General features: G+C 37.7%; 2 protein-coding genes and 1 pseudogene across 2 annotated transcripts in view; all 3 read left to right on the top strand.

Moving 5' to 3' along the window:
* Positions 1-16312, top strand: part of SBF2 (SET binding factor 2) — a 549657-nt gene that overhangs the window by 338425 nt on the left and 194920 nt on the right. The window contains exon 16 of the mRNA XM_011947619.1: positions 1309-1458. Within this exon, the coding sequence (XP_011803009.1) occupies positions 1309-1458 (150 nt within the window). The remainder of the gene's footprint in view (positions 1-1308; positions 1459-16312) is intronic.
* Positions 3637-4716, top strand: LOC105515736 (annotated as a pseudogene).
* Positions 5875-6608, top strand: LOC105515737 (peptidyl-prolyl cis-trans isomerase A-like). The gene is made up of 2 exons (XM_011947618.1): positions 5875-6123; positions 6232-6608. Exons 1-2 carry the CDS (start codon positions 5894-5896, stop codon positions 6389-6391), a joined length of 390 nt encoding a protein of 129 aa, XP_011803008.1. The 5' UTR covers positions 5875-5893; the 3' UTR covers positions 6392-6608.

Raw genomic sequence — 16312 nt, 5'->3', positions numbered from 1 at the left:
ACTGCAGCCTCTACCTCCCGGATTCAAGCAATTCTCCTGCCTCAGCCTCCTGAGTAGCTGGGACTACAGGCATGCACCACTGCACCCGGCTCATTTTTGTATTTTTAGTAGAGATGGGGTTTCATAATGTTGGCCAGACTGGTCTCGAACTCCTGGCCTCAAGTGATCCAGCCACCTCAGCCTCCCAAAGTACTGGAATTACATGTATGAGCCAACGCGCTTGGCCAAAACTTAACATTTTAATATAATTTTATGTATTGCAAAGAATCTAGTTAGAATATGTAATGGATTATAGGAACTGTAGTATTCAACTTAAATGTGCCTCCTTAGAGCATGTTTTCTTGCCTTGTTCAGTGAAATATGCTGAATATAATATAACCCTTTCTTACAAACTCATTGTCATAGTTCTGAATATCTATTTTCAGGAACTGGTAAAACTTATAGAAATGTTTACCTTTACCCTAACTGACCCAGTGCTCTTTACATTTTGTGCTTTTTGGTTTCTGTGTTTTCTTATAGTTGGAGTCTTTCACTTCTCTTGCTTTCAACTTACACATCCTATTTCTTATGCCTGCCTTTAGTGATATCATGCCCTCCTACTTCCTTCTTATTTTCTCCTTTGTTCTGATTTTTTAGCTAAATAAGCTTATTGTTATTATATGTGAAGTAAATTAACTAAATCCTACATGGTGAACTGAAGGAGGCATCTTTATGGATGTTCTTGTTGTAAAGTGAAAAGAGTTTTAATGCATACACCTAGAGATAATCTATTTTTGCAACTCTGAGTGCTTTTTCTTTCCTTTTTTATGATACTTAAATGAAAAGAGATTGTAGAACTTTTCAGTCATAAATTAAAGCTGAATAGTGATTAAGCAGCCAACCAGTTTAAAAGTATGAAATCACTTGTATTTCTTATTGTTTTAATTTTTCTTTCTGTTCTTGCCATGGAAAATTGACTAGTTATAGAAAGAAGGTGTCTTAGTATCTATGCTTTGACTCATGATCTGAAGCAACAGTCAATTTGGTAACCAAAGTTTTATTAAGTTGAAAAAAAAAAGTGAAATTAAATGTTTTTCAATTTATCACATAATTCTCTTATATTTCTTGCTGGTTTACATACAAAAATAACTACAAATCTATTTTATCATTGGTCTTACTAATAAATCACCTCTTCCCTAGGAGTTTAATTTTATTAATAACTGTGTTAAATAAATTACAGGGTGCATTTGAATTTTCAAGATGATTGTTTGAAAGTTATTGTTTCCCCCAGTGGTACCCTTTGGTCATTTGTACCTCTCTTGTCCTCAGACCCTTCCTGCTGCACTCAGAGCCCTTAAAGGAAAGGCGGCAAGACAGTGTCTCACTGATGAATTGGGTTTGCATGTCCAGCAAAACCGGGCAATATTAGATCATCAACAGTTTGACTACATAATAAGGATGATGAATTGTACTCTACAGGTAATTTTGTAGTTCTTTCAGATTATTCCTCTCATTTGAGAATACTTTTCATTTTTCCAGAATATTTTGTAATTACCAGTATATCAGTTCTTGAACCTACCACAGCTAACAGGATGAAGCGTCAGTATCTATATCATTTCTGTCAAATACTTTTTTATTATTTGGCATAAATATTAAGAGTTTTTTGTTCTTTCTTTGTTTTCTCTTTGAAAATGCTAGATTATTTTACTAGTTTTGTAATATAAGCAAGTTCTTTGAAAATGAGAAGTCGTCTTTAAAGCATTTAGTTGTATATTAATGTCTGTAGTCACATCAGCCCTTTTCAGTCAGTTTTCAGTTGTACTGTTCAGGCAGAGGACAGTGAATGGTGGATAATCCAAATGATAAATGAACTACTCAATTAAGTATTTAAGTACTTTGTTTGTAAAGCACAACAACAAAATTTCCACTTGGCTTCAAAATATGTATATGATCTTTCAGAAACAAACTTCCCACAAAACAGTGAAGACAATTTAGGAGAAGCTAATAATCTTATTTCCTCATCCTGCCTCCCTTGTTAGATAGTTTTTGACATTGGCATTCTGCCGAGAGGTAATGTAAAGTTCCTCTCTCAAACATTTTGCCCAAGATGGAAATGTAGTTAAATATTAAAACTGTGGGATCATCTGTGGGACTCCAGAAAAAGTAAATAAATGCATGTTAAATATTGGTACATTGGAAAGCAAGAATTATAGGATATAATTAATCAAATTTATGAATGAAACAAGGCCTAAATAAATGAGATTTATAAATGTGCATGGAATGGAAGACTCAATATGTTAAAGATATCAGTTCTCCCCAAAACAATCTACAGAGACAATGCAATTCCTATCAGAACCTTAAATAGAAGAATAAAAGCCTTAAAACTACCAACATACTCCTAAAGAAAAACAACAAAGTGTAGCAGTTTACCTTGTCAGGTATCAAAAATTTAGTTTCAGATTATATTACTTGGCCAGGCGCAGTTCCTCACGCCTGTAATCCCAGCACTTTGGGAGGCCAAGGTGGGTGGACCACAAGGTCAGGAGTTTGAGAACAACCTGGCCAGCATGGTGAGACCCTGTCTCTATTAAAAATACAAAAATTAGCCAGGCGTGGTGGTGGGCGCCTATAATACCAGCTACTCAGGAGCCTGAAGCAGGAGAATCGCTTGAAACTGGAAGGCGGAGGTTGCAGTGAGCCGAGATCGCGCCACTGCACTCCAGCCTGGGTGAAAGAGCAAAACTCCATCTCAAAAAAAATAGTAATTATTATTATTATTAATATTATATTATTTAAGACAGTGTAGAATTGGCACACTCATAAACAGATTGACCAACAGAATAAAATAGAAAGCCCAGAAACAAATGCACACATATATGGAAACATGATTTATGATAAAACTGGCACCGGCAGTGAAAAGAGCAGTTTAATTAATAGTGCTGGGACATGTACACATAATATACCATTGATACAAGAAATGCATACATACCTCCTACCACACACAAGAATCATTCCCACATGTATTAAAGACTTAAATATGGAGAGCCAAAAAAAGCTAATCTATAAGGCTTAAGAGTTTTCAAACATAATACAGGAAATATCCTTATGACTTTGGGATAGGGAAAGATTTGTTAAACTAGTCACGACTAGTGCCAGTGTTAAAAGATTGATAAATTTGACTAAAATTAAAAACTTCTGTTCATTAAAAGATAACATAAAGAGAGTGAAAACATAAACCTCAGAGTGAGAGGTTAGTGCTCAGGTTACAAGAACTATAAGCCAGGCATGGTGGTGTGCGTCTATAGTCCCAGCTACTCAGGCAGCCGAGATAGGAGGATCATGTGAGCCCAGGAGTTAGGCTGCAATACACTATAATTGCATCTGTGAATTGCCACTGAACTCAAGCTTAGACAACTTATCAAGACCCCATCTCTTTAAAAAAGAAAAAAACCCTACAAATCAATATTTTTTCAAAAAGACAACCTAATTCGAAAATGAGGAAAAGATTTAAGTGTCTTAATTAAAAGGATAGAGCTGAGAATGGGAGAAGAGCAGAGTTTCTGAGCAGCACAGCGGCCTCCCCTCCTCTCTCCTCACCCCAGTCTCGCAGCCTACCTTTACCTACCTGCCTGCTCAGTGCCCAGAACACCTTCCACCATGACCACCTCAGCAAGCTCCCATTTAAACAGAGGCATCAAGCAGGTGTACATGTCCCTGCCTCAGTGTGAGAAAGTCCAGGTCATGTATATCTGAGTCGATGGTACTGAAGCAAGACTGCGCTGCAAGTCTCAGACCCTGGACAGTGAGCCCAAGAGTGTGGAAGAGTTACTTGAGTAGAATTTTGATGGCTCTAGTACTTTGAAGGTTCCAATAGTGACATGTGTCTCATGCCTGCTGCCATGTTTTGGGAGCCCTTCCGCAAGGACCTCCACAAGCTGGTATTCTGTGAAGTTTTCAAGTGCAATTGAAAGCCTGCAGAGACCAATTTGAGGCACACCTATAAATGGATAATGGACATGGTGAGCAACCAGCACCCCTGGTTTGGCATGGAGCAGGAATATAGCCTCATGGGGACAGATGGACACCCTTTGGTTGGCCTTCCAATGGACTACCTGAGCCCCAGGGTCCATATTACTGTGGTATGGGAGCAGACAAAGTCTATGGCAAGGACATTGTGGAGGCTCATTACCAGACCTGCTTGTATGCCAGAGTCAAGATTGCAGAGACTAATGCTGAGGTCATGCCTGCCCAGTGGGAATTCCAAATTGGATGCTGTGAAGGAATCAGCATGGAAGATCATTTCGGGGTGACCTGTTTCATCTTGCATCATATATGTGAAGACTTCAGAGTGATAGCAACCTTTGATCCTAAGCCCATTCCTGGGACTGGAATGGCTCAGACTACCATACCAACTTTAGCACCAAGGCCATGCGGGAGGAGAATGGTCTGAGGAGGCCATCAAGAAACTAAGCAAGCAACAGCAGTACCACGTCTGCATTTTTGCCAGGCCTGGCACCTAATTGGATTCCATGAAACTTCCAACATCAGTGACTTTTCTGCTCTTATAGCCCATCATAGTGCCAGCATACACATTCCCCAGACTGTTGGCCAGGAGAAGAAGAGTTACTTTGAAGATCATTGCCTCTCTGCCAAATGCGACCCATTTTCGGTGACAGAAGCCCTCATCTTCCTGTGTCTTCTCAAACCGGAGTTGAGCCCTTCCAGTACAAAAACTAAGTGGACTAGACCTCCAGCTGTCAAGCCCCTCCTAGTTTTTCATCCCACTCCAACTCTTCCCCTCTCCCAATTGTCCTAATTGTAACTCAAAGGATGGAATACCAAGGTCTTTTTTCATTCCTTGTGCCCAGTTAATCTTGCTTTATTTGTTTGACTGGGATAGAGGGGTCACATAATTAATTTCTTCACATCTTTACCCTCCTTTTTTTCCCCATCACTGACGCTTTTTAGTACATTAATGGGGAGGTGAGTAGTGAAACATAACCACTGCTTCTGTTTAATGGGGTATGCCTGTTCAGTAAGCGTAGCTATCGGAACAGAGTGCATGTTTGCAGGATGGGGACTTTTTCTTTGAGGTACCTGAGAGGGGAAGACCTGACTTAACTCTGGTTAGGTTAGGACTTCCCTTTGTAGGGGAAATGTTTCTTAAGAGGTTATAACCAACTTTCTATTAAAATTAGGGATTAAGCGGCCAGGCACGGTGGCTCAAGCCTGTAATCCCAGCACTTTGGGAGGCCGAGACAGGCGGATCACAAGGTCAGGAGATCGAGACTATCCTGGCTAACATGGTGAAACCCCGTCTCTACTAAAAAATATAAAAAACTAGCCGGGCAAGGTGGCGGGCGCCTGTAGTCCCAGCTACTCGGGAGGCTGAGGCAGGAGAATGGCGTGAACCCAGGAGGCGGAGCTTGCAATGAGCTGAGATCCGGCCACTGCACTCCAGCCCGAGCGACAGAGTGAGACTCTGTCTCAAAAAAAAAAAAAAAAAAAATTAGGGATTAAGAGAGAAGGTAGGGGTTGGGGATCAGGGAGGCGAATGGCCTTGGTCTCTTGCTTGTGTGGAACTAGCCTGGCTTGGGGTGAAATGCCCTCCTCAGAAAACAAAGCTCAGTATAAACTGATGGATATCCCTACCTTAAAAAAAAAAAAGGTTCTTTTTGCTTGGTCCTCTATTTATCACACAAAACTGAGCAGTATTTTTATATTTAAATGTAAAAACAAGGGTCGGATGCGGTGGCTCACACCTGTAATCCCAGTACTTTGGGAGGCCAAGGCAGGTGGATCACGAGGTCAGGAGATTGAGACTATCCTGGCCAACATGGCGAAACCCTGACTCTATTAAAAATACAAAAAATTGGCAGACGCTGCCGCTGAGGAAATTCTTGTACTACTAGCCATGGTCAACCCTACCGTGTTCTTCGACATTGCCGTCGACGGCGAGCCCTTGGGCCGCGTCTCCTTCGAGCTGTTTGCAGACAAGGTTCCAAAGACAGCAGAAAATTTTCGTGCTCTGAGCACTGGAGAGAAAGGATTTGGTTATAAGGGTTCCTGCTTTCACAGAATTATTCCAGGGTTTATGTGTCAGGGTGGTGACTTCACACGCCATAATGGCACTGGTGGCAAGTCCATCTATGGGGAGAAATTTGAAGATGAGAACTTCATCCTAAAGCATACAGGTCCTGGCATCTGGTCCATGGCAAATGGTGGACCCAACACAAATGGTTCCCAGTTTTTCATCTGCACTGCCAAGACGGAGTGGTTGGATGGCAAGCATGTGGTCTTTGGCAAAGTGAAAGAAGTCATGAATATTGTGGAGGCCATGGAGCGCTTTGGGTCCAGGAATGGCAAGACCAGCAAGAAGATCACCATTGCTGACTGTGGACAACTCGAATAAGTTTGACTTGTGTTTTATCTTAACCACCAGACCATTCCTTCTGTAGCTCAGGAGAGCACCCCTCCACCCCATTTGCTCGCAGTATCCTAGAATCTTTGTGCTCTCGCTGCAGTTCCCTTTGGGTTCCATGTTTTCCTTGTTCTCTCCCATGCCTAGCTGGATTGCAGAGTTAAGTTTATGATTATGAAATAAAAACTAAATAACAACAACAAAAAAATACAAAAAATTAGCCAGGCATAGTGGCAGGCGTCTGTAGTCCCAGCTGCTCAGGAGGCTGAGGCAGGAGAATCGCTTGAACCTGGGAGGTGGAGGTTGCAGTGAGCTGAGATTGTGCCACTGCACTGCAGCCTGGGCGACAGAGCAAGACTCCGTCTCAAAAAAAAAAAAAAATGTAAAAACAGAAAGTTTATATATATAGTTTTGTGTCTTATGTTTGTTTTGCTAAAGGAAAACAACATACAGGTCGCGCTATACCAAATTCGAGGCAAATAGTCCAGATCGAAATCAAGTAGCCCCTTTTGAGTAAGGAATGAGGAAAGTGGTGCTTGAAAAGTTGTTGATTTGCGGTTAGTCCCTCATGACCACTTTAGGGTTTCTGTGCCCTGCCCACCCTCTGGAGAAGACGAATACTGGTCAGTTAACAGACGACATGTTACTAGCAGTCACTTGATCCCCATGGCTTTAGTTTAAAAGACATATACTTGTCCACATGGGTTTACAGGTAAGAGTTAGCTGGTCAACTTGAGCATGTTACTGATAGAGGGGATATTGGGGTTATTTTCTGGTGGGAATAGCATGTCGCTAAAGCAGGCCTTTTGATATATTAAATTTTTAAAAAACAAAATAGAAGTTTAGATTTTAAAATCTAAATCTGTAGGGTTTCTAAGTAATTTTTACAGAATTGCTTGTTTGCTTTAACTGTCTCCTTCTCCCTTTGCTCTTGAAGGATATGGGGACAGGGCTAGAGTCAAAACACTTAAAATTTTGTATCCCAATGTCTTTTCTCCCAGTGTGAAATATTCCATTCTTTTGTTAAGACTACTGAGGAGTTATTTTTTTCTTTTGTAATAAGAAACAAACCCCACCTTTATCTCTACATTTCCCCTACCATTCTCTGGTTTTTTGTGTTTGCTGCAGGGGACCAGCTGTGGTTTTCTCTTGCCATGATGACTTCTAATCGCCATGTACAGTATGCTCAAAGTCAGACAACTCCTTACTGTAAACAAATTGTGTAACTGCCCAGAGCAGCACTTATAAATCAGCCTAACATAAGATCTCCAAAAAAAAAAAAAAGATATAAGGAAACCCACTTGGATAATAATTGAAGAAATGCAAATTAAAACTATAAGGAGAGCCTTTTGCACTCACTATTTGGCAAGAATTAAAAAGTCTGATAATATCAAACAAATGTTTGGAACAAATAGAGTATATAAACTCTGCTAGTGAGCATGTAAGTTGGTATAGCTACTTTAGCAAATTTAATAAGATATGAGAAATAAGATTATTTGTCATTATCTTATAAAGCTGCATATGAAGCATACTCTATCACCTAGTGATTTCATTCCTAGAGGAACTCTTGCCCACATACCTCAAGAGACATGTACAAAAATGATAGTGGCAAGATTGTTCAAAATAGCAGAAAACTTGAAATGACTCATATGCCAACCAGCACTAGAATGGATAATTTATAATATCTTCTTACACTAGAATATTTTTTATCAGAGAAAATAAATGAACTGCAATTACAAGGGATAATGTAGATGAATCTTAAAGGAGATAATTCTGTACAAAAATTAAAAAAATATTCAGTACTGTCATGAGTTACAGAAAAATAAAAAGAAAAAAAAAAGGACAATTCAACTGTAATGTGTTTCCACTTTACACAATTCAAATGCATGTTATAGACTATCTAAGGATATTTAATGATACAAACATACGTGGCAAAAATATTTTTAAAAAGCTAAGGTAATAAGAAACAAAATATTTAAGAAAATTACCTCTGTTCAACACAGAGGAAGAGCAGTGAACATGGGGATCTTCCAATGTAATGGTAATATTCTATTTAGGTACATGGGTGTTCATTGTATCATTCTTGATAACCTTGTAGCTTATGCATATTTTATGTCTTAAAGTACTGAGTGCTATTAGATTTTTTACAGGACATATTTATCTTCTCAAACTCATATCAAACAGTTTGTAGATTGTATAAGTTAATTGACAAGTTAGGGGATGAGTCACTTTTACTGGATTTCTTTAGAGTATGGATATTCTCTATTTCTTTAGAGTATGGATATTCTTTAACGTGTGAGACAGTAGATATAATACTTTATAATGACAAAAATCAAAAACAACCTAAATGCCTACCACTTGGCTAGTAATTAAATATGGTGCAACTCTTCTTTAGAACACTGTTCAGCTACTAAATAGAAGCAAGTAGATCTACATATGTACTGATATGGAAAAATGTCTACTATATATTGCTAGGTAGGCAAAAGGGAAGTTACATAAAGTAGATATGAATCTATTTTTGGCCTAAAATTATATGTATGTATGTATATGATAGTAAAAATCTGGAAGGATATTTACACTAAACCCTGTTAAGATTATCCTGATAAGAGAGATACCAATGATTATCTCTGGGATATGGATTAGAAGAGTTTTGATTTCCATTTTAAACCATTCTCTGCTTGAAACATACACATATAACTACATTATATAAGATATATAACAAGTGTATATTACTTTTATGTTTCCAAAAAAGTCCTCAGTTTTTTAGAAAGGAAATTTTAACATCCTATGAGAAGAACTTGCCCTAAGAAAAGGCTCCGTCTTTTGTTACTTTATTACAGTTACTTTGTTACCATTGTTATAGAGAATAAAGCAATAGAATTAACAGATTAAGGTCTCTAGAAGTCCTAAAGTCAGGTGATTTCCTGATTCCCCAATAATTGGAATTAAAATTACAAAAACTATTTTGGAGCTTTTTGCTATTAGTACTTTCTGTGCTGTTTATTAGCTGAAGAACTAACTTTTAAGACTTTCTCTAAACTTAATTTTTAGCATTTACGATTATGGCACTTACAGAATAGCAGATACCCTTAGGCTACAAATATTTTTCATTTGAATAATCATGTTTCTAGAAACAAAAAAGACATGGAGTTTTTTTGCAGCTTTCAAATACAATTGATTTACTCAGGAGTTGTTTGAAAAAAACCAAATACATTTGGATTGAGGGGCACTTACTATTTTATAATTCACTATTTCATATATACATAAAAAGAGATCCTGTGCTTCATTAAGCACATCCTGTTGTTGAACGTTATATAGAGGTCCTTCCCAGTTGTGAATGGGCTTATATGTGATGTTCTTACTTTAATGTGTTATTTGTTTAATGTGTTACCCACTTGGGATTTGTTAGTATTTATATTCTTGATGCAACAACATGCTTATCAACAGGGATTTGACATGACATTCTGAACATATTTTTACAAAAGCATAAGTTTCAAGGCAGAGTGGCCAAACATCTGTGTTGATGTTTTAAGAAAGAAACATTAACTAAATGAACTAATTTTTAGGTAGTGATTCAAAAACTTTGGTAATTTTTGCTTTTCATGACCTAGAAGTTACTCTTCTGTCTTTCCTGTCCACAAGGGAAAATTAAATGGAACATGAGTACTGCCAAAAGGCTGTTTATCAGGTTATTTCAATGCCAGTGTAATTTTTTACAGCACTGTTTCATAGAGGTTATAGACTATTCCTACATACCATTTCATTTCAAAGAACTGATCATATTTTAGTATTTTTTGAAAATGAGATTACTAAAAATCTCTCCAAAAATATCATGGCCTTAACTTACTTTGTCAAATATACAGTTAAAGCTTTTTATGTGTCTAGATCCTAGCTAAGATCTTTTGAGAATAAATTATAATTTGAAAACCCAGTGAAGTCTTCTATTTCCAGCATCATGTTAAATTGCATATACTATAAGGAATCCTCTCACTAACATAGAAATAGATCTCAGAAACAAATATAAACCATTATTTTGTCACATTGCGTCTCCCAAGAAGAAAAGAAAATCTCTAATATATACCTCCTTATACTCTGAAGAAAAGGACAAATAGAGAAAACCAAGCCCTGAGCAGTTAGCAGTTGGGGCAATCATATTTGTGAGTACACCCGTGGCCTCTATAAGTCTTGGCCATCTGGTTGAACCTGAAAGTTTTGCATCAAGCTGGAACACTGGAAAAAGAATATTAGAATAATAGTCTCCAATCTCATTCAGGTTGCTGTGAATGCCATTAATTCATTCCTTTTTATGGCTGAGTAGTATTCCATCATAAATATAAGCCACGGTTTCTTTTTTTTTCTTTTTTCTTTTTTCTTTTTTTTTTTGAGACAGAATCTCGCTCTGTCACGCAGGCTGGAGTGCAGTGATGTGATCTCGGCTCACTGCAACCTTTGCCTCCCAGGTTTAAGCAGTTCTTTGCCTCAGCCTCCCGAGTAGCTGGGATTACAGGCGCATGCCACCACATCCGGCTAATTTTTGTATTTTTAGTACAAATGGGGTTTCACCATCTTGGCCAGGCTGGTCTTGAACTCCTGACCTTGTGATCCACCTGCCTCGGCCTCCCAAAGTGCTGGGATTACAGGCATGAGCCACCGTGTCCAACCCAATATGCCACAGTTTCTTTATCCACTCATTGATTGATGGGCATTTGGGATGGCTCTGCATTTTTACAATTGCAAATTGTGCTGCTAAAAACATGCGTGTGCAAGAATCTTTTTGGTATGACTTCTTTTCCTCTGGGTAGATACATTGCTGGATCAAATGGTAGTTCTACTTTTACTTCTCTAAGGAATCTCCACACTGTTTTCCATACTAGTTTACATTCCCACCAGCAGTGCAGAAGTGTTCCCTATTCACCGCATCCACACCAACATCTATTTTTTTTTATTTTTTGATTATGGGCATTCTTGCAGCAATAGGGTGGTATCATATTGTGGTTTTGATATGCAGGAAAGAGCCTGTGTTTTTGAAAACTGAAGAATATTTCCATATTAGTGAGTATAGTGTAGAAATGTGGTTGGAGAAGAGATGAGAACAGTAGATGGAGTAACCTATGATTAAAGTAAGCAGATTGTATATATGCGTTAATCTCTGCTACCACCGAAAACCCCATTATAACAAAAGTAAACCACTTTAAAAAAATATATAAACTCACAGGCAAAACAGGAGAGGAGACAACAGCAACATCTTAGAAACTAGAAAGCTGATAGATGAGTGATCTTTACTTAGCAGACCCAAGAAAGCCTTTTCCTAAGTAGCAGCGGGAAAAGCCTTGAAGCAGCCTAGTTTACAAAACCCCAAAAGGCTCAGGAATTAGTAACATCATGTATCTCTTGGAGCAGAAGGGCAAGGTGGAGCTAAAACATAAAAATAGAGGATTGGTTGAAAGCTGCTTAAGATTCTGTTGTATTCCCCCTCCCAGATCCTTTCTTAATTCGGTATAAACAGCCAGCTGCCTCTCCTTTATCATGGCAAAAGATTAGATGTTTGTTTGTTTGTTTGTGTATTTATTTTTATGAGAGAGAGGCTGTCATTGGCCCAGAAGATACTAGGTCTGGTTGAGGGAAATTCTGTCTTGCTGTAAACAAGGAGGTTATGTGAATGCCAAATACTGAGAATGCCAGTGGGCTTTCCACCTTCAGCTTCCAGAACTCTGGCAGCCTACCCTCAAGGCAAGAGATTGTAAACCTGTTCTCTGAGAAATGTGACCAGCCAAAGAGAAAAACACTTTGTTAAAGATATGGAGATTGATGTTTTTCAGTAGAGCAGCTCTCCCAGGCCATACTATAATGAAGCTGTCACTCAACAAGTTTCATCCATGTGGACATTATTTTCTTTTGTCATTCTTTGGTTTACTTCTCCTTTCAGGAAATGACCTAAACAGAAGGGACCGTCAAACCAAGTCAGTTGCTGCTCCACACCATTGTTCCCCCAGTCTGCTTTGATTTTCCATTTTTCCTTGTAGAAGAACCATTCAGTCAGCATTTATAATTGTCCTATCCTCTTCCTCTTGGGTGCCTGTATCACTCTGTACTGCCTCAGATAATCTCAGCTTTATTTGTCCATGAAACTGGGTAAGCCACAATCATGGTTGCCCTCTGGAAATAGACTTAAATAAATTAAGTACATTTTTGAAATCACACAACTAGTAAATTAAAGCGATGAATTCTAAATGAAAATCTGATATTTTCATTTGCCTCTTTAGATCCATCTTTAGATCTTCTCTCAGTCTAAAATTCTCCCTACACAATCTTACTCATCTGCATTACTGTCTCTTGCTTCTGCCTTCCAAATCTCAAGCCTAAATTCATCTCCTAAATTATTCTGCTACTGCACCAACTTCTAAACTGATCACCCTACCTCCATCCTGACCCACTTCTATAATATAACTGTTCTCCATTTCACCAAAGTGATACTCGTATATTTCAAGTTGTATCTCGTCACTTCACAATTTAAAATCCTTTGCCTTCAGAGCAAATTCTGATCTTATCTTGGCCCCTGCCTATATCTATAGTCTCATCATTCACTGCTGCCAGTCCCCAGGCCTTACACATCTATTACCTTTGTTTGGAACACTGTTTCTTCCCCCTCTCCTTTCTCCTCCCTGCTCCCTCAATCTTTCCTTTCCCTTGGCCAACTCCTCTTCATCCTTTAATTTCAACTTGGTTGTCATTTCTTCCTATAAGCTTTCCTCAGCCCATGAAGCCTGGATTGGTAGCCACTCTGTGCCTCTACTTCTTCTTGTACTTCCCCTATACTATCCACCATGATCCTGCAGTAGCACTTACCACATATAATGATATTGCCTGTTGACATCTGTATTCCCGTTTTGTCTGGCATGGAGTAGTAGTCTCACTAAAAATTTGATGAATTAATAAATGAATGTGTTGCAAGTAGCTGCTTACCTCAGCTGGTTAGAATTTTAGTCCCTATACTGAGTTTCTATCCCTTCACAGGCCAGTAGCTTTTGCCCCTTTCTTGGCTATAATCTAATCATCAACCCAAGCCAAGCTCTATTCACCTTTGTGTCTTTGTGTACAGTAATCTCTAGGTTAGAGAATGTTGATGGATGTGTTGATAATTCATGACCTAGCTTGAAAGTAAAACTTAAAGTTTATATACATCTGGTCAATATTGTGCCAGTGGACAGTAGTGTCATTGATATATTTAAAGTGCAAATGTTCATACTGCCGAGTTATAGTCACCATAGCTAAAGCTTACACATCTGTATTGTTTTAATGTCCCACAAGTAAATTTGATATATACCTAGAGTTGAAATATCAGTGTCCTGTTATCTGGAGTAGTCATTTTTAAAACTTTTCATGTTCATTTCTGGGCCTCATCATCAGATGTTCTGATTTGGAAAGTTTGGGAAGGGGTAGATGAGAGCTAACATTTGCAACTTTTCAACAGTGAAATGAGCAGCTTTATAGAAATGAAATCCCCATCTCATAGAGTGTGCCATCAAACACTCTTATAGTCATTTCTCAGGAAAGCTGTAAAGGATTTCTACATTGTCAGGGAGATTGGACTAAGTGCCCTCTAACGTGTCTCCTCCTCTGAATTTCATGATCTCAGGACACTTATTTTTTTAATCCCTGCTTACGAGAAGCATTCCTGGTTCTCCAGTTCATAACACATTATCATCTTTGGTCCCTTCCTTCTTTTATTTATTTGTTTATTTTTATCAGCATGCTCCCAATCTCCCTCAAGTGTTTAAATGTGCTTTTTTAATTGACAGATAAAATTGTATATTTATCATGTGCAACATGATGTTTTGAAGTATGTATATATGGTGGATATTTTAATGTGTTCAATGTATTATTTTCTATGCAGGTGTCCTTGAAAAATGTATGTTGTTTAGTACACATGTATTTTAATTTATGTAAATTATGTGTTATGTATTTCATTCTGTTTATGTCTTTTGTCAGTCAGCGTTATGTTTTTAATAAAACGTGAATCTCAGGTAAATCTGATTCCAAAATCGGATCAATACAATATAAAGAAAGGCAAAAAAGCCCCTTTTTCTTATGAATGTAAATGCAGAACTCTTAAGAAAAATATTGGCTAATCTAATCTAGTAGTGCATTAAAAAAGTAAAATGCATAATTTAGTGGAGTTTAACCTAGGATTCTTTCAGTGTAATGCACCCCATTAATAGATTAAAGGAAAAGGATTACGATTATCTCAGTCAGTTAAGAAAAGGCATTTAATAAAGTTTAATCCTATTTATTTTAAAGTTCTTAGAAGCTATTATTAGAAAAGAGCTTCCATGTTTGGTAAAACCTACAGCAAGGCTTGTAGTTAATGAAGAAACTTTATATGCATTCCTTTAAAATCAGAGCAAGACAAAGATGCTTACTATTACACTATTCACGATATTATTAGTGTGTCAGTAGCTGTCATTATTTTTAGATAAAAATCAGATTTCTGATCCTCTACCTAGAAAATGTATCAGATAGAACAAACTATTTTTACTAATAAGATGATTTAGTTAGGTTTTCAAATATAAGATTAGCCTATAAAAATCAATAGCATTTATTTTCATCAGCAAAAAACAACTAAAAAGTAAAATTTTTTAGAAATTGTGCTTTCTACCTTTCCTCTTCCCCCTCCCATTCCTTCTTTTCTCCCACCTTTCCTTTCTCCTTTCCTCCCTTCTTTCCTTGTCCAGGCACCATTCAACAGGCTCAGAGAGAGAAGTAATGGCAGCCAAATGGTAGCTGGGCCTTATACTTACAAACTTTGAGTTTAAATGAGGTAGTATAAGTGGCCTAGTAAAGTCAGGGTATTGTTTATACTCAGAAGACAAAGCAAATATGTAAATCTACTGAGGGTAATGGTAGCCAAGTTTTTCACATATAGAGAAGTGAGTTCAAATATGGAAAAGGAGAAAGCTAGAATGAATCATATGGTTTTGGATGAATTTAAGCTAATGATGCTTACCTTTTAATAAATACTGAAATAAATACGGGTGGAAAATGTGGGTGTGTATCTATGTGTATATGAGGGGAGGAGTTAGGAATGCATATATGTATTTCCTGGCTCTGTTCTGAGAGAGTCTGGCAACAGACACCCTATAGCAATAAGCATATCTAGTGTCCGGATATTGGTTTCTAAATATGAGTCTACTAAAAGGAACTAGGATTCCTTGAAGAAATGGCTAGCAGCAGGAGTGGGGCAAGGAAAATATAAGCAGGGCTTGAACATCTTTTTATTTCAAAAAGTACAGAAGTGCTTAAAGAATCAATGAGCTCTAGTTGGATTTTTAAAAACTGTGGTTAAATGTATATAACAAAATTACTGTTTTAACCATCCCTAAGTATACAGCTTAGTGGCGTTACGTATATTTATATTGTTGTGCAAATGTCACCACCTTACATCTCCAGAACTTTTTCTGTCTTCCCAAACTGAAATTTCCTATCTGTTAAACGGTAACTCCTATTTCCCCCTGCCCCCAGATCCTGACAACCACCATGCTACTTTGTGTGTCTATGAATTTGGCTACCCTAACTACTTAATATAAATGAAATCATACATTGTTTGTTCTTTTGTGACTGGCTGATTTAGCATAATATTGTACCATGTATCAGAATTGCCTTCCTTTTTAAGGCTAAATAATATTCCATTGTATGTATATACCATGTTTTGTTTACCCATTCATCTGTCAGTGGACACTTTGGGTTGCTGTCACCTTTTGCTTATTGTAAATAATGCTGCTATGAACATGAGTATGCAAACATCTCTTCAAGCTCCTGCTTTCAGTTATTCTGAGTATATAGCCAAAAGTAGAATTGCTGGATCTTATGGTAATTCTCCTTTTAATTTTTTGAGTAACTGTCATACTGTTTTGC

This window comes from Colobus angolensis, unplaced genomic scaffold (genome assembly GCF_000951035.1).
Source record: "Colobus angolensis palliatus isolate OR3802 unplaced genomic scaffold, Cang.pa_1.0 Scaffold269, whole genome shotgun sequence".
NCBI lineage: Eukaryota > Metazoa > Chordata > Mammalia > Primates > Cercopithecidae > Colobus > Colobus angolensis.
The sequence above is the reverse complement of the archived record's forward strand: the minus strand, read 5'-3'. Positions and strand labels throughout refer to the sequence as shown.

Coding starts and splice junctions, on each gene's coding strand:
- LOC105515737 (XM_011947618.1), top strand. CDS start 5,894: ATGGTCAACCCTACCGTGTTCTTCGACATTGCCGTCGACGGCGAGCCC. Junction 6,124..6,231: donor AATGGCACTGGTGGCAAGTC/CATCTATGGGGA, acceptor TTCCCAGTTTTT/CATCTGCACTGCCAAGACGG.